This window comes from Oncorhynchus gorbuscha, linkage group LG05 (genome assembly GCF_021184085.1).
Source record: "Oncorhynchus gorbuscha isolate QuinsamMale2020 ecotype Even-year linkage group LG05, OgorEven_v1.0, whole genome shotgun sequence".
In the NCBI taxonomy this organism is placed as follows: domain Eukaryota; kingdom Metazoa; phylum Chordata; class Actinopteri; order Salmoniformes; family Salmonidae; genus Oncorhynchus; species Oncorhynchus gorbuscha.
Window position 1 is genome coordinate 53968746 of NC_060177.1, and position 22077 is coordinate 53990822.

General features: G+C 42.5%; 1 protein-coding gene across 3 annotated transcripts in view; it reads left to right on the plus strand.

Moving 5' to 3' along the window:
- LOC124036057 (BDNF/NT-3 growth factors receptor-like) overlaps positions 1 to 22077 on the plus strand; it is a 95924-nt gene that overhangs the window by 30288 nt on the left and 43559 nt on the right. For all 3 annotated transcript variants that reach the window (XM_046350174.1, XM_046350172.1, XM_046350173.1), the window contains 2 exons: positions 13550 to 13735; positions 20037 to 20167. In XM_046350174.1, coding sequence (XP_046206130.1) covers positions 13550 to 13735; positions 20037 to 20167 — 317 coding nt within the window. The remainder of the gene's footprint in view (positions 1 to 13549; positions 13736 to 20036; positions 20168 to 22077) is intronic.

Below are 22077 nucleotides of genomic sequence, written 5' to 3' on the forward strand. Positions count from 1 at the left end.
CTCAAAACATTTGACCACGACTGTATATACACTGAGTGTACAAAACATTAAGAACACCTTCCTAATATTGCGTTTCACCCCCTCCCCCTTTTGCCCTCAGAACAGCCTCAATTCGTCAGGGCATGTAGTCTACAAGGTGTCGAAAGCGTTCCACGGGGATGCTGGCCCATGTTGACTCCAATGCTATCCAGAGTTGTGTCAAGTTGGCTGGATGTACTTTGGGTGGTGGACCATTCTTAGTACACATGGGAAACTGTTGAGCCTGAAAAACACAGCAGCATTGCAGTTCTTGACACAAACTGGTGCGCCTGAAACCTACTACCATACCACGTTCAGAGGCACTTAAATATTTTGTCTTGCCCATTCACCCTCCGAATGGCACACATGCACAATCCATGTCTCCAATTGTCTCAGGGCTTAAAATCCTTCTTTAATCTGTCTCCTCCCCTTCATCTACATTGATTGAAGTGGATATAGCTTTGACCTGGATTCACCTGGTCAGTCTATGTCATGGGAAAGAGCTAGTGTTAATGTTTTGTACACCTGCCCTTGCACTGTACGACTAATTCACTAATCAACCTTAACACACCACTCAATGCTGTTGATCCCACTAACTATACTAAGCACCACTGTCTTACCAGCAACTGGGACCTACTTTCTACTATTGGGGGATGTTTTACATGTAGATATGATTTGAATATATTATTTCTAATCACATATGCTTTATATATCATTGGTTTTATTATGATTTCACCATTGTCCTTTATGTTGCTGCTCATTTTATTCATTTGATCTGTGTTTTTCTTCAGGCTTTGTGTTATTTCATAATGTTCCAGTGGAGGTGTTTGGGCGCTAGGAGAGACGGACTCACAAACACAGACAGACAATCAGACAGACAAAAACAACAGGTGGAACAGACAACTAGCAGGATGGTGTCATGTAAATAGAGTGTGGCGGTTGAGGTGTACACGGCACAGTGAAGGTGAGCTATAGGCCCAGTAGAGGAGCCGGCCATCCAATCAGCAGGAGGGCCGGTGGTGAGACCCTGAAAGCCTCTCTGTAGATGAATAATGCATAGCAGAGGGGCCGAGATAAGACGGCCATTAACCTACATCTGCCCCCCCCCACACACACACACACACGCACAAACAAACACACACGCGCACAATTAATCCAGAACACTGTCTACCCCCAACACACACACCAGAAAATCCAGACTCTATACTAGATAACACTAGGCTCTCTCCTCCAGCACCACTTTCATCACCATCTACAGAGGAGTCTGTCCAAGGAATTTAGAGTGGGTTAATGGGATAGGTGTTCAGGTAAGGCCATAGTGAGATATATGTTAGTGCCCAGACACACTCGACCTAAAATGTCTCAGCACTCTGTGCTGAAATCTCATGTATTAAACACACACCTCTGGAAGGCTGTGTTAAATTAATCATCACAGTATAATTCCCCCAGCACTCCAACTCTGCGTCAGACAGACATATACACACAACACACACACATACTTTGTACATGCAGATACTACTTAACACATTTACAAACATAGAAAAGACACACAATCACACATGCATCTCCACATGCTAACACGTGAACTTACACAATACTTTCAATTTACACAAATAGGTCAAATGCACGCAACACACACACACACACACACACACACACACACACACACACACACACACACACACACACACACACACACACACACACACACACACACACACACACACACACACACACACACACACACACACACACACACACACACACACACACACACTCAGTTCAAATGTAGGTCAGGTTTGATGTATTTAATTGATGATCTTACACAGGGTCACTGTTGAGACACATTTATCAGACAGCTTCCATGAGATACAGATACACAGGGTTACACTTCCATAGGAAAATAAAACACAGGTTTTCATAAACCATTAACCTTCTGTTACCAGGACATATAGTATATCAACATGTTTTGCACATATTTGTACTTATTTCAGTGCTATATATTTTTTAAGAGAAATTAGATAGTCATTCTAACAATGAGGAAAATAAATACTGTATTAACATTTATTAAACTGGAAGTGCATCTTAAAGGTCTAATGCAGATGTTTTTATCTCGATATCAAATCATTTTTTGGGTAACAATTAAACAAAAATATATTTTTAGCAAAGAGCAATTTCTCAAGCAAGAATTTTGCTAGGACTGTCTTGGGGTGACCTGAGTGGGGAGGGGTAAACTGAAAACTAGCTGTTATTGGTAGAGAAGTTTTAAACACTCTTTCTTATTGGTCTATTAACAAATTTCCCGTTTGGTGATGTCACCAGGCAGGCCAAAACTCCATCCCACCAAAACAGGCAGAAATTTCAGACAGTGTTTTCATACAGCTCTTACACTATCATCATTTTCACAATTTCACAGTATTATTCCCTCATAGAGCGGAAATACAGTACCAGTCAAAAGTTTGGACACACCTACTCATTCAATGGTTTTATTTATTTGTACTATTTTCTACATTGTAGAATAATAGTGAAGACATCAAAACTATTAAATAAATTCTAAATAAATCACCGACAAAGTAGGTGAGTGGATGATCCCTGCATGTGCGGTTCCCACTGGGAAGCATGGAGGAGGAGGTGTGAGGGGGTGCTTTGCCTGTAACACAGTCTGTGATTTATTTAGAATTCAAGGCACACTTAACCAACATGGCTACCACAGCATTCTGCAGCCATACGCCAACCCATCTGGTTTTTGCTTAGTGGGACTATCATTTGTTTTTCAACATGACAATGACCCAAAACACATCCAGACTTTAAGGGATATTTGACTAGGAAGGAGAGTGATGGAGTGCTGCATCAGATGACCGGGCCTCCACAATCACCCGACCTCAACCCAATTGAGATGGTTTGGGATGAGTTGGACCAGGAAGGAGAGTGATGGAGTGCTGCATCAGATGACCGGGCCTCCACAATCACCCGACCTCAACCCAATTGAGATGGCAGCCAACAAGTGCTCAGCATATGTGGAAACTCCTTCAAGACTGTTGGAAAAGCATTCCTCATGAAGCTGGTTGAGAGAATGCGAATAGTGTGCAAAGCTGCCATCAAGGCAAAGGGTGGCAACTTTGAAGATTCTGAAATATAAAATATATTTTAACACTTTTTTGGTTACTACATGATTCCATTTGTGTTATTTCATAGTTTTGATGTCTTCACTATTATTTTACAAAGAGGCATTTGAACATAAAAAACATGTTTTTTTGGGTAGAAATGCCTTCTGGAACATATTCACTTGCATGTGCCTTAATAACAAACGTGTATGCCATCTGTAAATATGAATACATTTGCTAGATAATTCTGAGTTAGTTTAGTCACAGAAAAATACACGAACCTCCCCACTAGACATGATTGGCTGAGATAATGGATGGGCTGGAGATGCCGAGAGATGAGTTCTGATTGGTCTGCCATGTAAAATGCTTCTGTCTATAACATGAGCTGCTGATTATGTGTAGATAATCATTGCTACCACTGCTTTTTTGAAAGATATAACGTTAGCCATTGAGTACTGCAAAAGTGTTGCTACTGCTCTCAACAATATTGTTGCCCTGAATTTGGCATGCTCTATCGACCAAGATCAGTGGGAAAAAGTTGTGATGGACTACTTTCTGCACACAGTCAGCGTGAACCGCAGTGACTTGACAGATCAGGCCAAACAAACATTCATCCATGTATACGGGTAAGAGTGTAGCTACATTTTCAGATATTATACAGTGCATTCGAGACTCTTCCTAGAGCTGGCCGCCCGGAAAAACTGAGAAATCGGGGGAGAAGGGCCTTGGCCAGGGAGGTGACCAAGAACCCGATGGTCACTCTGACAGAGCTCCAGAGTTCCTCTGTGGAGATGGGAGAACCTTCCAGAAGGACAACCATCTCTACAGCACTCCATCAATCAGGCCTTTATGGTAGAGTAGCCAGGCAGAAGCCACTCCTCAATAAAAGGCACATGACAGCCCGCTTGGAGTTTGCCAAAAGGCACCTAAAGGAGTCTCAGACCATGAGAAACAAGATTCTCTGGTCTGATGAAACCAAGATTGAACTCTTTGGCCTGAATGCCAAGCGTCACGTCTGGAGGAAACCAGGCACCGCTCAAAACCTGGCCAATCCATCCCTACTGTGAATGGTGGTGGCAGCATCATGCTGTGGGGATGTTTTTCAGCGGCAGAGACTGGGAGACTAGTCAGGATCGAGGCAAAGATGAACAGAGCAAAGTACATTGAGATCCTTGATGAAAACCTGCTCCAGAGTGCTCAGGACCTCAGACTGGTGTGAAGGTTCACCTTACAACAGGACAACGACCCTTAGCACACTGCCAAGACAATGCAGGAGTGGCTTCAGGACAAGTCTCTGAATGTCCTTAAGTGGCCCAGCCAGAGGCCAGACTTGGACCCGATCAAACATCTCTGGAGAGACCTGAAAATAGCTGTGCAGCAACGCTCCCCATTGAACCTGACAGAGCGTGAGAGGATCTGCAGAGAAGAATGAGAGAAACTCCCTAAATACAGGTGTGCCAAGCTTTTTGCGTCATGCCAAAGAAGACTCATGGCTGTAATTGCTGCCAGTGGTGCTTCAACAAAGTACCGAGTAAAGGGTCAAAAGAGTGATATTTCCGTTTTTTTCTTCTAAATTTGTAAACATTTCTAAAAAACTTTTTTTACTTTGTCATTATGGGGTATTGTGTGTATATTAATGAGGGGGAAAAAACATTTAATTCATTTTAGAATAAGGCTGTAAAGCAACAAAATGTGGAAATATTCAAGGGGTCTGAATACTTTCCGAATTCACTGTTTGTTTCTAATTTTGTCAAAGTCATTTTCATTGCAAGTTAAAAAGTACTGTTAGCGTGCTAGCGAACTCTAGCTTGCCGGCTCACTAGCTAACGTTACGTGCAATATTCCCTCAATTTTTTTTCATCACAGAGCACATTTCAGGTCTTCTGAGTGCAAACTTGAACGTTGTAAAAAGTCTGTGTAACTTCCAGCGCGTAGCCGCTTTAAGTTACATTTTTAACAGTGGCCATATAGGCTACTGTGGCTATTTGATCACAATGTAGACCTACCAGAGTGGCCTATCATCAAAAACAATTCCCGAAAATGCATCCCATAACATTTTAATGTGGAAATAGCAGCCAATGTGTGGTGTTCAATGTAGGTCTACAATTCATGAAACTTTTGAAAAAATATATATGTAGGGCTTGACATTAACCTGTTTATCCATTTGCCCTTCAAACAAGGAGGTGACTGAAAATGTTGTTGTGTTGTTTGAATCAAGAAACCACTACAAAATAAAATATGTTATTATTCCAATACCATTATTACAGAGAATCAGACAAATTATTCTACCCTCTGCCTATTGGTTACTTAGCTTATTCAAGCCTGTTGCATTGAAAGTGCCTAATATTGTGTTGATTCGATCACAATTGCCACAGTAAAGTGAAACATTGATATTCTTAACGGGGAAAACTCTAGAACAGTGGTCACTAACCTTTTCTGGGTCAAGATCACTTTGAGTCAAAATGCAAGCCGAGATCTACCGCTCAACATTAACCAATTAAAAACAGTACTGTAGCAAATGAGGTTTGTGCAGTAAGCTATAGGCCAAATACATTATCACCGCATTTTGGCTTTGATTGAATTTTTATAGGCTGTATGATCACACCGGTAATAGATCCGTTGTTGTATTACTTGTGAAACACAGCTGAGTGAGCATACATTTAAATCATTCGCTTTTAATTGTAATTTTGATGGACTGATGGAGCCTGCATCTGATTGTCAGTCTCAGCAGAGGGAGAGAGCAGCAGACTTAGGGTCCGCCTCTCAACATCCCTAGGCTCTCCCCTTTCCTCCACTAACCGAAAAAGGGACACCATCTTCCAGCTGGAAAAAATCAAGTCGCGGCGAATTATTTCTGCCTCATGCACAAATTCATGTTGTTACCCCTATGAACAAAGAAAGTGAAATATTCCTCAATATTAAAAAAGCCACTAATAATAACAACAGCGCAAGCCTATAGATACACTTTCCTACTCATTCATTACTTATAAAAGTGTTGAATACAAAGTGTTGACAGTGCTGAGTAAGATCTTAAACAGCATCTCTTTGTTGTATTCGTTGACAGCCTCTCTCTAGTCATGGTTTTAAACGTTTTGAAATCTCACAGTATCAACTTTGCTGTAGCTTTCTTTTATGCCTGCTACGTTACTGCAGACACGGTCATCTGAGCCATCCGATTGGTTTGCTCCCTGGGCCCGCCGGGAAGGCAGAGCTTGTACCTTCAGACACATGTAATGCTTCAAAATGGCAGTGGTGTAAAGTACTTAAGTAGAAATACTTTAAAGTACTACTTACATAGTATTTTGGGGTATCTGTACTTTATTTGACTATTTATATTTTTGCCTACTTTTACCTTTACTTCACTACATTCCTAAAGAAAACTATGCACTTTTTACTCCAAACATTTAGCCTGACACCCAAAAGCACTAGTTACATTTTGAATGCTTAGCAGGACAGTTAAAAGTCCAATTCACACGCTTATCATGAGAACAACCCTGGTCATCCATACATACAAAAAAAGTAATAAAACAGGAAATGGTGCCATCTGGTTTGCCAAATATAAGGAATTTTATGTGAATTTTATGTGTAGCATTTACTTTTACTTTGTACTTTTACTCAAGTATGACAATTGAGTACTTTTTCAACCTCTGTACTTAAGTACATTTAAAATATTTTACTCAAGTAGTATTTTACTGGGTTACTTTCATTTTTACTTTAGTCATTTTATATTAAGATATCTTTACTTTTACTCAAGTATGACAATTAAGTATTTTTTCCACCTTTGCAAAATGGCAACAGTTCGCCTACAGGCACACAGGGCAGCAGAATCGGGTGCACCTAACCAACAGCCCGAGACGAATAAGAAAAAAACCAAGGCTTTATCGTTGTTTTTTTTTACAGAAATGTTTGGCAATAGCCTAGGAATACGTTGGACCTGTAGGTGACCATTGCTCTAGAAAGTTGAGCGAAGTTCAATCTCGTGCTTCACTGCGTGAGCTGATATTTCTGCGTAGCAGTCCAGGGGGAGCTGCACGGCAGTCTTGGGGCTACTGCGAGAAGCTTAGAGGGAACATTGGTTATGTGCATTATCTGTGTAGTAATATCATTTCTATCTCAGATAGTCATCTGCATTGCTAGTTATAGCCTAATGTTAGCTAGCTAGCTAACATTGAACCCGGTTGGTTAGATTTAGCTACCTGCAGATTCATGCAACAGCAGTTCATGCATGGTGGCTAGCTAGGACAATCCGTTCGTAGTGTAGCTATGGGTTTGGATTCATGTTCATTGTTTAGCCTCATCAGATGATTACATGGGGATGATTACGGCCATCTACTGTATTTCATGAACATGTGTACATGTCTAGACAATAAGGACCAATCAATTTAGCTAGATGTGGCCGGGGGCTGGTTATAGCATTTCTTTCACATGACCCATCAATTTAGACACATGTGGGTAAGCATCATCTAATATGTATACTATATTGTTATCGGGACATGTTCTATTTTTGATATTTCTGCTATGCAAATATGTAAGTTACCATTTAACTGTACCATTTACACCTTCTGTATCCTGTGCATGTGACAAATAAACTTAGATTTTTATTTGATATATTGTGTGTTTACCAGAGATGGTAATGTGACGTGCACCAAAGTCAGATTAGGATTTTGTCCAAGGACTAGATAAAGTGTATTATTACTACTACTTTTTGCTACTACTTTCACCACTTTTAGTCTTGAAATCTTTGGTTGTTTACTGCACTACCTTACTCCCTCTGTTTAGCACATGGCCTCACATGTGAATCCTTAAAGAGATGGGTGGGGCTAAAGCTTAAGTGGTTGTGAATGATGTTGAATGGGTGTAGACAAAGAAATACATTCAAGGGCCATTTTCTCAAAAGTGGGGTTACAAGTTTATCAACTTTCAAAGCAGAATTACTTTCCCATTCTTCCTTAATTGCAGTGTATGATATACCATTTTGTAGTCTGTAATTTTATCCAATAAAAACATAAGACCGAATTAAGGATCACTTTCATAAAACGCAGGAAAATCACATTGTTGATTGCACAGGGCTTTATATATATTTTTTTATATTGGAATATATGTGTACCCTCCAATATGCAATATAAAATATGTTTTTATAGGCTACTTGCTGGAATATTTGGAGCCAAGAGCCTCTTGTAAGTGTATTATGTGGTTGTTGTGCTATACATGATGGATTGATTGCTGTAGTGTTTTTACGTCATATCCAAGAGGCATATAGTTACAGTAAACTATGATATAGGCCCTCATGTGAACCATTTCCATTTTTGAGCCTGTTTCTCATGCTGAGGTCTATAAAGCACAACAAGCAATGGAGAATAAAAAAGTATGCAGGTCCAGACAACCTGGACCGCTACCTCTTAAAGATAGCAGCTGGTATTATTACTGAACCTGTGGCTCACATTTTCAACTTGAGTCTCTTGACCAATTTCATACACGGCATTTGGAAATCAGCTTATGTCCTCCCACTGCTAAAGGGTGGAGATCCCTCAGATGCTAATAACTATCGTCCTATCTCTAAACTCCCTAACCTGGCCAAAGTATATCAATCCCCCTGGTGAACTCAGTTAAAAAAACGTCTTAATTGAAAAGAACATACTGAGTGGGGTTCAGTCTGGCTTTAGATCAGGACACAGCGACACAACTGCAGCTACGGCAGTAGGCAAACGACATCATTAATGCACTTGATAAAAAGCAACGTTGTGCTGCTCTGTTTGTTGAGTGTAAATGCTTGTTTTGGACTGGATCATGTTGTTGTATTGTATTTTTGTATGTTTCATTCTGTAATTTATTGATCGTTGCTGCCTTCTTGGCCAGGGTTCTTCCTCGAAAAAGGGGCTCTGGGTGTCAATGGCCTTTTCCTGGTTAAATGAATGTTTTATTTTATTTTATTTTAAATTTGATCGAGGTTCACTCATTGACAATAAACACAAATGGAACTGTATATTGGTAGTCACTAAAGTGAATGCATTTTTCTCATGTCCACCCTCTCTGTCCTTCCTCCCCCTCTCTAGTGTGTGTTTGGGTTTTGTAGAAGCCCATCCACACACTCCGTCCACACACAGGCCATGAGCGCTGCATGGACATGACACACACACACACACACAGTGGCTGAAAGAGTGCAATTCCAAGCCCTCATTGACACTCAGACTGGATTGTCAAAATGTCATCATTCCACGCATATGTGTGTATTAATGTGGCCATTCAACATTAAACACATCAGGGAACCTACAGTGTGCACCACCACACTTACAGCCATTCATTTACAAGACAAACAATGGATGGCAAACAATATTGGGAGGAAACGTATGTTTTTTGCCTGTCTCTCTTTCTCTTCCCTTTTCATTATTCTTCCTCCCTCCACTCTACTCCACTTTCCTTCCTTTTCCTTCTCTCTCGTCACCTTTGCTTGTATTGAGTGGGAAGAGGGGAGCTGGTTTCCTAGTGGCATATGTGAAGGTGAATGTGGTTTTTTATTAAAAATAGAAAAGCACTGACAGAGAAAGAGAGAGAGAGAAATCTCTATTTTTAAATGGAGGGGTTTGGTTAGGAATCTGATATGCTGTTGACTGCAGCTAGGTCCTGCTCTGTCAGGTACAGAGAGGGCTGGATTCAGAGCCTGTCATTTCATTGCAGTGTAAATGAAATTGTATCCTTCCTTCTATCTCCCTCTCCCCCTCTCCTCTCATTCCTACGTACACTTTTTTTTGTCTCCTCCTCCTATCCCTCCACCCTTAATTTCCTTAGTGTACATGAGACCGATAGATCACTTCCTGTGTTCAGCGGGGTTAGAGGTGGATTTAGAGAGCAACATGCTCGGGTTACCCTGCTGGAGGGCCCTGGGGTGGCTGATTTGGGGGGGGGGGTCAGGGGACCAGAGGGGTGACGGTGACAGGACACTTTACTGGTCACTCGACATCACTGCCGGTTAGCACTGAGCATGTCTGAAGTGGACGAGGAACACAAGTTCCTCCTGGGTTCAATCTCAGCATCTCCCCTCATTTTGACAACACTGATAGACATGATGCCATTTTAAACTGTTTAATACACTCCACATGTCCATAACCCCAACAGCCCTTAACCCCCATGTCCAATAAATGTTCTGCTGCTGTCAGTCTGTCTGTCTAAGGGAGAGTGCCCAGCAAGCCAGAGGAGATCAATATAGTCAACAAGGTCACCGGTGATACAAGTCAGTATTCAACGTCCATCCATGTCTGAGGATGTCAGGAAATGATGTGGAAACCGGCCACTAGGAGCATCAGTGAGCAGTGTTAGCTTCAAATAGGTTCCGTAAGCATCTGCCTTTGATTCCATGTTCAAATCCAGCAATAGAAAGTTGTTTTTGAGATATTTGTTTAAAGCCTATCCCAAACCTTAACCCTTAACGTAACCAATTAGAGTTCATGCCTAACCTTAAGAATTAGGAGCTAATGCCTGAACTTAACCCTAACCTTAATAAAATGTGGAGCTGGTGTCTAAACTTAACCTTAAACACATTGAAATGAGAAATTTGAGAAACATGGAGTCACACCCCCCCCCAGTCCAGCCAGCCCACCCCAGCAGCGGAGCAGCTCTCTGTCTGTTTAATGGTGTTAGGTCAGGATCTGACCCCACTTAAGCTTTTACCTACACCCCCCAGCCCCAAAACGACTCCCCGCGGCCCACTGACCTGCTCCCTCCCCTCCCTTCTCCAGGCTAAATAGCATTTATAATGATCTGACCCTGGACCTCTCGTTAAAAGTGAGCCCCCCCCCCCACACACACTCACTCACTTAGAGACAATAACCTGCTTGGGATGCTGTGTGTGTGTGTTTTTTTTAAGCACATGCCCACTCTAATATCATGGCTGAAAACCATAACTCTCTAATTACTGTAGTATCTGGTGTTTGATTGAGATACAGAATGAGGAGAAGTTCATTACTCTCCTATTTTGGCAGGCCTAGAGTGTGTTTCTGTGGGGTTCAGAGAGGCGTGTATGTGGGCCGCCGGACGTCACTGTCTCTGGTAAGTCATGTACATATGCCCTAACTGCCTGTCGTCTACCAGGCTGTCTGCACCTCAGGTCAACCTGATTAGACCAGCCGTGCTCGGAAGATCACTTCTCTCAGTCAGAGAAAATCCATACGTACGTCTCTTTTTACACTGCCCAGAACATTGGGGACCAGTCAGATCCAAGATGGACGTCTCTCCAGTCTCAACAATGCATTGAAGTGCAGCCACTACTGTACAATGCGGTAGCGTCACGGCTCTTCCTGAGGACGGCGGTGGGGAGGGAGGCATAATGGGGGCACATAATTTGAGCACCCACAGGGGAGAGAGAAGCCTGTTTGCGGAGAAACCACTCAACACATTAGCGGTGGAGAATGAAAGAGCTCCTCTGTAGAGCGCGATAGTGTCCTCGCTCCGCTTGAACCTCAAGTAGCAGAGAGAAGCCACGGCAGCCCAGTAAAGAAAGGCTGGATGAAAGAGATCCGGTGTTGTGAGATCGTAAAGTTTAGTTGGAATTCTCAAACCACCAGGAGGCGAGGCTCACCTTAAGTCCTAAACTAAGACCCCTGTAGAGTTTTTCCTGGTCAGATGTCGTGGTGAGGAAAAACTCCTGGCCCTAGTCAGTATGAATTAGGGTAAATCGTCCCACTACGGGATGGTTAACTTGCTAACCACTGCTCCACTAGGCTTAACCTTCGTGAGGGAGATGATAACTACCTCGTTATTACCTTGGTACGGGTCGCTACAATGCTTTTCATGAGTGCCTCTGTCATGCGCCAGGGCTTATGTTGTGTCCTGTTTCCATAATGCATCTACTATTGTCGATGGACCTATGCTTTGACTTGCAGAAACATACCAGTCATGTTTCACCACAATCCGATGATCAGGGTGCACGCATGGAAGCATACACCCACACACACACACACACACACACACACACACACACACACACACACACACACACACACACACACACACACACACACACACACACACACACACACACACACACACACACACACACACACACACACACACACACACATACTAGCACACAGACATACAAACACACACACAACCTTATAAGCCTGCTGAGAGACAATCCCCCTTTGTTTCTCTGTCCTTTTCCACTGCCTCCTCCTCCTTAGGAATGCACCACTTCCACGACTCCACTGCTCCAAAAACAACACTGTGGTGTGTGTGTGCTCGCGTGCACGAGTGTAGGTGCGTGTAGGGCGTGTGTATGTGTTCGTGTTTAGAGATTGAGACTGTGTGTATGAGAATAAGAACTTAATTGTTTATTTTGGGATGGGAAGTGGAAACCAGAGAAGAAACAGAGTTTGGTCCACGGAGAAATGGTGGACAAACAAAGGAATGAGCACGGGCTCAGCGTCAGACCATCGTTGTCTTTCCCCATTCACAAAGCACTCGATCAACGCACTTTCTCTCACCATGACCTAAACTACTGTTGTACGCTCATCGCCCCTGAGGGGATACACACATGCAATTTGAATAAAAGAATTTGAAAATAGGTTTGTTCCTCAACTTCCGCTAGTTTAAAGAGGTCATTCACAATTTCCAAATCCATTTTTAGACTTTCAAATTGATGATATATAGATCTTATATAGATCTTATATAGACCATTGATCTTGAGGAATTTGACTGTAAATGCCGCGTGAGCTTATTTCAACTGTCTGATCTGGCTTTCATAGCTGCCAATGCATTTGAGAGTGGTCACATTTCTCCAGCCCCACCCCTTAGATGTTTACGGGAGGGGGAAAATTGCCTTGCGATGAAGAATGTTGGGCCTGTAACTGAAAGGTTGCTGGTTTGAATACCCGAGTGGACTAGGTGAAAAGTCTGTCTGTGCCATTGAGCAAGGCACTTGACTCTAATTGCTCCAATGAATCACTCTGGATAAGTGCGTCAGCTGAATGTAAAAATGTAAAATGTTCACTGAAACAGTGGAGGGGCGGATGCTTTGTTGTTGTTTGAAACACAGATTTCCCATTTAAAGACCATTTTTCTGTTGGTGGATCAGAGGAGACCGATGAAATCCTAGACAGTAACAATACAAAATGCACTCAAAATGTACTATTTAACTATATTTGAATATTACTTGTTGTAAAGTTGCATATAAAATGTGTTATACCCATATTGCGTGCTTTGGATATGGGCTTTGACAATGAACAAGGACGGGTGTGGTGATTGGTATGTAATTAAGCTTTGTGCTTTTTTGCTAAGACAAAAACATGCCTCCCCTTCCATTTGTTTCTTTCCTTCTTCCACCTTCATTTTCCTCAAACACCTCTTCTCTTTTCTTCTCTTCATCTCTCTCATCTCTTTTACCTTTTCTCTCATACTGAAATCCACTCCCCTCGCTTTCTCTCCTCTCTCAGGTGCATCGTCTGTGATCAGCAACGATGACGACTCAGCCTCTCCTCTCCACCACGTGTCCAACGGCAGTAACACTCCGTCCTCCTCTGAGATGGGCCCAGACGCCGTCATCATCGGCATGACCAAGATCCCCGTCATCGAGAACCCTCAGTACTTCCGCAGCAACAGCATGCTCAAATCAGACACCTGTGAGTAGAACAACAAGACCATGGCTTACACACACACACACACACACACACACACACACACACACACACACACACACACACACACACACACACACACACACACACACACACACACACACACACACACACACACACACACACACACACACACACACACACACGCACACACGCACAGAGACACACACACACACACACACACACACACACACACACACACACACACACACACACACACACACACACACACACACACACACACACACACACACACACACACACACACACACACACACACACACACACACACACACACACACACACACACACACACGCACAGAGACAAGTATGCAACACACATGTGGATGTCTTCCCTTCACCACCAGTTCATTTTAACTGGTAACAACATGTTCTGAGCTGACATAGCCTACTATGCGGCAGCGAAGAAGAGTAACGTGCGGACTAGGAGATCTCAGGGGATCTGAGTGCTGATGTCCCTGTGAATCTGTTGCACCAACACATATTGTAGACGCCATCTAAGAGCCCACACCTGAATGTGCGTATGCATGGGTTGCCATAGCAACAACCTCTCCGCTGCTATGGAACTGGCCTTGGAGCTGCTGATAAAATGTGTTGAGTGGGACAGGACGCGTTCTCGGTGTGTGTGTGTGTGTGTGTGTGATGTACAGTATTGAGTGTAATTGACTGACATTTTATTTAAGAAAATGTATTGGCTGGTCTCCAGAGTAGTGCAGCGTTCTAAGGCGTCACTACAGCCCCGGGTTCAATCATAGGCTGTGTCACAGCCGGCCATGATCGGGAGACCCATGAGGCGGCGCACAATTGGCCCAGCGTCGTCTTGTTTAGTGGAGGGTTTGGCCGGCCAGGATTACTTTGTCCCATCGCGCTCTAGAGACTCCTTGTGCCGGGCTGGGCGCCTGCAAGCCGACTCCGGTCGCCAGTTGGATGGTGCTTCACACATTGGTGCGGCTGGCTTCCAGGTTAAGCAAGCAATGTGTCAAGAAGCAGTGCGGCTTGGAAGGATTGTGTTTTGGAGGACTCTTGACCTTCGACTCTCCCGAATCCGTAGGGGAGTTCCAACGATGGGACAAGACTGTAACTATCAATTGGATATCATGAAAAAGGGGAAAAAAGTAGCAACAAATTATAATGATAATAATAATGTACTGTCTTCAGAGACCAGTCAGACCACAGCCCTCTCCGAATTGGCCCAGACAGGAGAAGAGACCGGAGACAGATATGCACATACACATACACACATACACGCACGCACGCATTGTGTGTGAGTGCTTGTGCATCATCAATGCCACTTGTCAGCAGTGTAGCTGTATCCATCTAATCCATTAAATTCAAGGTCATGTCAATGAACACATGTTCCTGTGCATATGACATTTAGAGGCAAAGATAACTTCTACAATAGGACTGTGTCTCTCAGTAGTCTCAGTGTGTGTGTGTGTGTGTGTGTGTGTGTGTGTGTGTGTGTGTGTGTGTGTGTGTGTGTGTGTGTGTGTGTGTGTGTGTGTGTGTGTGTGTGTGTGTGTGTGTGTGTGTGTGTGTGTGTGTGTGTGTGTGTCCACCAAAGTCCCCACAAGGTAAAATTATCTGTTGTGGCAACATTTCCCACATCCCCATGAGGACAAACACTATTTTTTAAGATTAGGGATTAGGTTTAGTATTAGGGTTGCAATTAGGGTTAGAAATAGGATTAGGGTTAGGAGTTAGGTTTACGATTTGGGTTTCGGTTAGGGTTACAAGTTAAGGTCAAGGTTAGGGTTATGGTAAGAGTAAATGTTATGGTTAGGGTTAGGGTTTAGGGGATTTAATGGAAAATAATTGTAAATAGAAGAACAAAACGTTCATGAATCCCAGTGAAAAGTTTGGAATTAACCAAAAAAGTATTATGTTATATTTTAGATTCTTCAAAGCAGCAACCATTTGCCATTGATAACAGCTCCTGTCTATGACAGTTCCTGTGCAAATGACATTTAGAGGCAAAGATAACCTCTACAATAGGACTGTGTCTCTCAGTGTGTGTGTGTGTGTGTGTGTGTGTGTGTGTGTGTGTGTGTGTGTGTGTGTGTGTGTGTGTGTGTGTGTGTGTGTGTGTGTGTGTGTGTGTGTGTGTGTGTGTGTGTGTGTGTGTGTGTGTGTGTGTGTGTGTGTGTGTGTGTGTGTGTGTGTGTGTGTGTGTGTGTGTGTGTGTGTGTGTGTGTGCAGTACCAGTGAAAAGTTTGGACACACCTAGTAACCAAAAAAGTATTATGTTATATTTTAGATTCTTCAAAGTAGCAACCCTTTGTCTTGATGACAGTTTTGCATACTCTGGGCATTCTCACAACCAGCTTCACCTGGAATGATTTTCCAACACTGAGGAGTTTCCACATATGCTGATTACTTGTTGGCTGTTTTTCCTTCACTCTGTGGTCCAAATCTCAAACCATCTCAATTGAGTTGAAGTTGGGTGATTGTGGAGGCCAGGTCATCTGATGCAGCTCTCCATCACTCTCCTTCTTGGTCAAATAGCCCTTACACAGCCTGGAAGTGTGTTGGGTCATTGTCCTGTTGAAAAAGAAATGATTGTCCCACTAACCAGATGGGATGGCGTATGGCTGCAGAATGCTGTGGTAGCAATGCTGGTTAAGTGTGCCTTGAATTCTAAATAAATCACAGACAGTGTCCTTTAGTAGTGGTTTGTTGCAGAAATTTGACCATGAAGGCCTGATTCACACAGTCTCCTCTGAACAGTTGATGTTGAGATGTGTCTGTTACTTGAACTCTGTGAAGCATTTATTTGGTCTGAAATTTCTGAGGCTGGTAACTCTAATGAACGTATCCTCTGCAGCAGAGGTAACTCTGGGTCATACATTCCTATGGCGGTCCTCATGAGAGCCAGTTTCATCATAGCGCTTGATAGTTTTAGCTACTGCACTTGAAGAAACTTCTTGACATTTTCAGCATTTACTGACCATGTCTTAAATGAATGCTGGACTGTCATTTATCTTTGCTTATTTGACCTGATCTTGCAATCATAGGGACTTGGTATTTAGGGCTATCTTCTAAGTAGGGCTATCATCTGTCTATCACCCCTACCTTGTCACAACACAACTAATTGGCTCAAACACATTAAGAAGGAAAGAAATTCTACAAGTGAACTTTTTACAAGGCACACCTGTTAATTGAAATGCATTCCAGGTGACTACCTCATAAAGCTGGTTGAGAGAATACCGAGAGTGTGCAAAGCTGTCATCAAGGCAAATGGTGGTTACTTTGAAGAATCTCAAATCTCAAATATATTTTTATTTGTTTTTGGTTACTACATGATTCCATATGTGTCATTTCATAGTTTTGATGTCTTCACTATTACTCTACGATGTAGAAAATATTACCAATAAAGAAGAACCCTTGGTAGGTGTTCTAAAACTTTTGACTGGTATTGTATGTACATGTCTGTCTCTGGCTTCTCCTGTATGGGCCAATGGAGAGAAGGTTGTGATCTGACTGGATCTCTGCAGCCCCAAAAAATGGATTCGTAAAATGTCAGTCAATGATGCTCAATACTGTACAACTCACTGTTTGTGTGTGTGCGGGCGCATGTGTGTGTATAAATGTAGTATTCACTTTGATGAGGAAGAGCTAAACAGTTCTAGGTAAGGTATTCTGTCAGGGGAGTGGGTGTGACTCTAATATCTTGGCCTCCATTGGTTTGTCCGCTCCATTAGAGTAGTCATAGCTCATTAAGAACATGAGACACACACACACACACACACACACACACACACACACACACACACACACACACACACACACACACACACACACACACACACACACACACACACACACACACACACACACACACACACACACACACACACACACACACACACACACACACACACACACACACACACCCCAGCTGATAAACACGCTCACAGATGCAGTGTCAACTTGCATGCCTTGCAACGGAAGGACTAAAGGCCGACACAGCAGAGGTTTCCTCCTTTCTTAGTGCAGTCTACTCTTCTTTCAACCCCTGTTTCTTCCTTTTCTTCTCTCCATCCCGGTCTCTGGGTTTAGAAGGATTAACATTGTACTGGAAAGTTTGATTCACAAATGTATTTTTACCAAGATGTTTACTTGCAGAAGGACTCTCCTCCTGTGGAAATGATCCCGTTCACCCATGACATCAGAACACAGGGACTAAAGTCTAAAGCCAACCCCTATTCTACCATCCAGAAGTGAGGCTTTGGAAAAGCACAACTACTTAGCCGAAACTAGAGAGGATGACAGACAGTGGAAGGGGGTGGACTTGGATAGGGAACATGTCTCTTCTTGACATGTACATATTACGTACTTAGAAAGAATGATAAAAGAGTACATGTGTCGAGTTTGGTTGTGTAAATGTATATTTACTGTACACGAATTGGCGGTAATGGTGGAGTTGTATGGTTGTAATGGTAGAAATATCTGAGTTTTAACTTGAAAGTATGTGTGTAACCATGCTATTATTGTTGTGAAAGAAGAGAATTAGTGAGCAATGGTAACGAGCTGTGGCTTTTGTGGATAGATGTTCTGGGAACTGTGGGAACTTACATGTAATTCATTCCCTGAGCTGTTGTTTTGGCAGATGTGATGTCATCAGGTCCACATGTTTTGGCAGATGTGATGTCATCAGGTTCACACACATACACACAAAGCTGCGCTCAGGTCTTGAGTCTGTATCTGCTAGTCCTAATGGCCTAGGCTCTCTGTCTCCCTCTCCCTGTCTTTTTTTACATAATATTGGGTTATGCCTCTCAGTAAGTTAGTGCAGATCGATGCAGCTTCAAAGTCTAGCCCGCTGTAATGCAATAGCTCGAGTGGTGAGCTTTTCTTCAAATGCATTTCTTAATCAGATCAGAAATAAATCTTGATGGTTTGTGTCCGGGTCCACGGTTTCTCTCTCTGAAGACAGTAACCTGCTGATGAATATGTTTTGGTGTTCTCCTCTGTCCTCGTGCTGTAGAGGGAGGCCTGGGTTGAGATAAGTGGGTGCAGAGCATCTACAGTATCTGGCTGCATGAAAACCGCTCTGGGAGAAAGCACTGGGAAAAGCCTGCTATGTTATTACCACCAGACGGATCTCAGTGTTTGTTCAGTCAAAAATCGTTGTTTCAAATAGACCTTCAAACATCAATTTCTGACGAGTCCCACCTGACAGCTATTACATATGCTGAGAGACAGAGCTGAGCTAACACTGTGCAACATTATTTTACAAACTGCTATCATCACAATAAAAAGACAGAATACAAAACGAATAGTAAAACTCCCTTTCAATTGAAAATACATTGATTACATTGTAGAATAATAGTGAAGACATCAAAACAATGAAATAACCCATATGGAATCATGTAGTAACCAAAAAAGTGTTAAACAAATCAAAATATATTTTATATTTTAGATTCTTCAAAGTAGCCACCTTTTGCCTTGATGACAGCTTTGCACACTCAATCACTGACAGTGTCTCCAGCAAAGCAACCCCACACCATCACACCTCCTCCTCCATGCTTCATGGTGGGATCCACACATGCGGAGATCATGCGGTCATGCGGTCCTCCTGAGAGCCAGTTTCATCATAGCGCTTGATGGTTCTTGAAATGTTCCATATTGACTGACCTTCATGTCTTAAAGTAATTTTAGACTGTCATTTCTCTTTGCTTATTTGAGCTGTTAATGCCATAATATGGACTTGGTCTTTTGCAAAATAGGGCTATATTCTGTATACCACCCCTACGTTGTCACAACACAACTGATTGGCTAAAATGCATTAAGAAGATCAGAAATTCCACAAATTAACTTTTAACAAGGCCCAGCTGTTAATTCAAATGCATCCCAGGTGACTACCTCATGAAGCTGGTTGAGAGAATGCCAAGAGTGTGCAAAGCTGTCATCAAGGCAAAGGGTGGCTACTTTGAAGAATCTCAAGTAGAAAATATATATTCATTTCTTCAACACCTTTTTGATTACTACATGATTCCATATGTGTTATTTCATAGTTTTGATGTCTTCACTATTTTTCTAAATTGTAAAAATAAAGGAAAACCCTTGAATGTGTAGGTGGGTCCAAACTTTTGACTGGTACTGTATATAAATAAAATAAAATAGTAGCTAGATCATTCGGTGCAACAAATGATGGCTCCCAGACCCCTTATCCAACCATAAGCCATCTCTTGTCATATACGATACATCCAGTTTAGGAAGTCACACTGATATCTGTAATAACTAGGTTCTGTCTGTCTTGCAGTTGTCCAGCACATCAAGAGGCACAATATAGTTCTGAAGAGGGAGTTGGGAGAAGGGGCGTTTGGCAAGGTTTTCCTGGCCGAGTGCTATAACCTGTCTCCTGAGCTCGACAAGATCCTGGTGGCTGTCAAGGTAACGCTACTCTTTACTGTCTATCACAACCTACTGTAGACTACATTGTTTGAACAATTTCCAAATGGACTCCTAACCCCCAACCCCCCTAACACTCTTAGAGGAAAATCTGCCAATAGCCTGCTTCCACCAAGGCTTCCAGCATTCTAAGTCTGTGGTGAAACGAGATCTCATTGGAGAGTTTTCATAAAAAATACATGACATGATGGGAAATAATCCCCCCCCATCCCCCTGACCTCCTGTACTTTCTGTGTCCCACTGTGGGACTCCCACATTATTCTAAGTGTGAAGTGGAGCTTTTCTGTATGTACTAGCAACCTGCAACCAAGTCACATCTAAGATGATAGATGTGACCTGGCACTTTCCAAGTTGCCATCTCTACGGTCTAACATATGCATATCCACTAATGGTAGTGGTTTTACAAGAAAATATTAGACAGGCATGCAGCCATATAGGCTAGGCTACCATGTTTATGGACAAATATGCAGAGGAGCCATTGATCAAGATACTGAACAGTGATATTAGTGATATTAGCTAATGTGTTGGCAGTCTCATGAAAAGATGCTAGAAGTCACACAGGCGATCAAAGGCACCAGTGTCCTGGTCGCTTGTACAATATCATAGGTAAATCACGTTCAGGGGGTAGTTTTCTGAAAGCTATGTGTGAACAAACGTCTTCTGTACGTGTGAATAAACTTCAGAACTTGTCGAAAGAAGCACTTCAATGTTGGGTTGGCAGTGCATGGACGTGCAGTTGCCCAACACTGCCTTGTAGCTCTCAGGGATTTGCCAGGATCAGCCCACGGAGAGAAGCGGGAGATTGAACTTCACACAACTTTCGAGAGTTTTCCCTGTTAGTTGACACCATCAACGTTTCCCTTTAGTGTGGCAATTGTGATCAAATCAACGCAATATTAGCCACTTTCAATACAACACACCGCAAACTAAACAAACTATGCACTAGTAAGATGCTATCGTGCAAGACTCAGCCTGTACGCTACACAGACTGGTGCGGCATAATAATGGCCGTAATGGAACAAATGGAATGGCTTCGAACACATGAAAACCATGCTTGATGTATTTGATACCATTCCACTGATGCCGCTCCAGTCATTCCCACGAGCCCGTTCTCCCCAAGTAAGGTGCCACCAACCTCCTGGGATGGATCTGTGCTATTTACTTTGAACTGGACTGTGTTTACAGCTGTGGTCGTGAGTAGATGCACTTGTCTTGAGATCAAAGCAAGAGCTGCATGTAGCCACGTGTGCACATTCTGTTCATATCCTTTGCTAGTTAGTGAGTTATTAGCCCGGTTATAGATCATTTGTAGTCAGCAATAGGGGAGTCATAGATTCCTACAAGAGCACAAAATGTGTACATTTCTAGCCATCTTTGAAAAGAGATTCAGGTAAAGAGCTTTTCTTTTGTCTTAAAGGGTCAGTGATGTATTTTGAGAAGGCTTGAATAAGCTAAGTACCCAATAGGCAGAGGGTAGCATAATTTGTCTGATTCTCTGTAATAATGTTTTGGGAATAATAATGCATTTTATTTTATAAAGTGGTTTCTTGCATCAAACAACACAAAGCATTTTCCGTCACCTCCTTGTCTGAAGGACAAGTGGATAAACAGGTTAATGTCAAGCCCTGCATGTTTTTTTTCTTCTCAAAAATTCTCATGGAATGTTGGCCTAAAATGTCTCCATTGTTTTTGATGGTAGGTCACTCTGGTAGGCCTACATTATTATACAATTGCCAGAGTAACCTACTTGTCCACTGTTAAAACTGCAACTTAAAGCAGCTACAGCCTCAGTCTTCACAGTAAAGTTTGCACTCAGCAGACTTAGTAACAATTATTTTGTTGAGGGAACACTGCCCAAATCCATTTCTGTTCTGATCATAGTGATGAGTCCT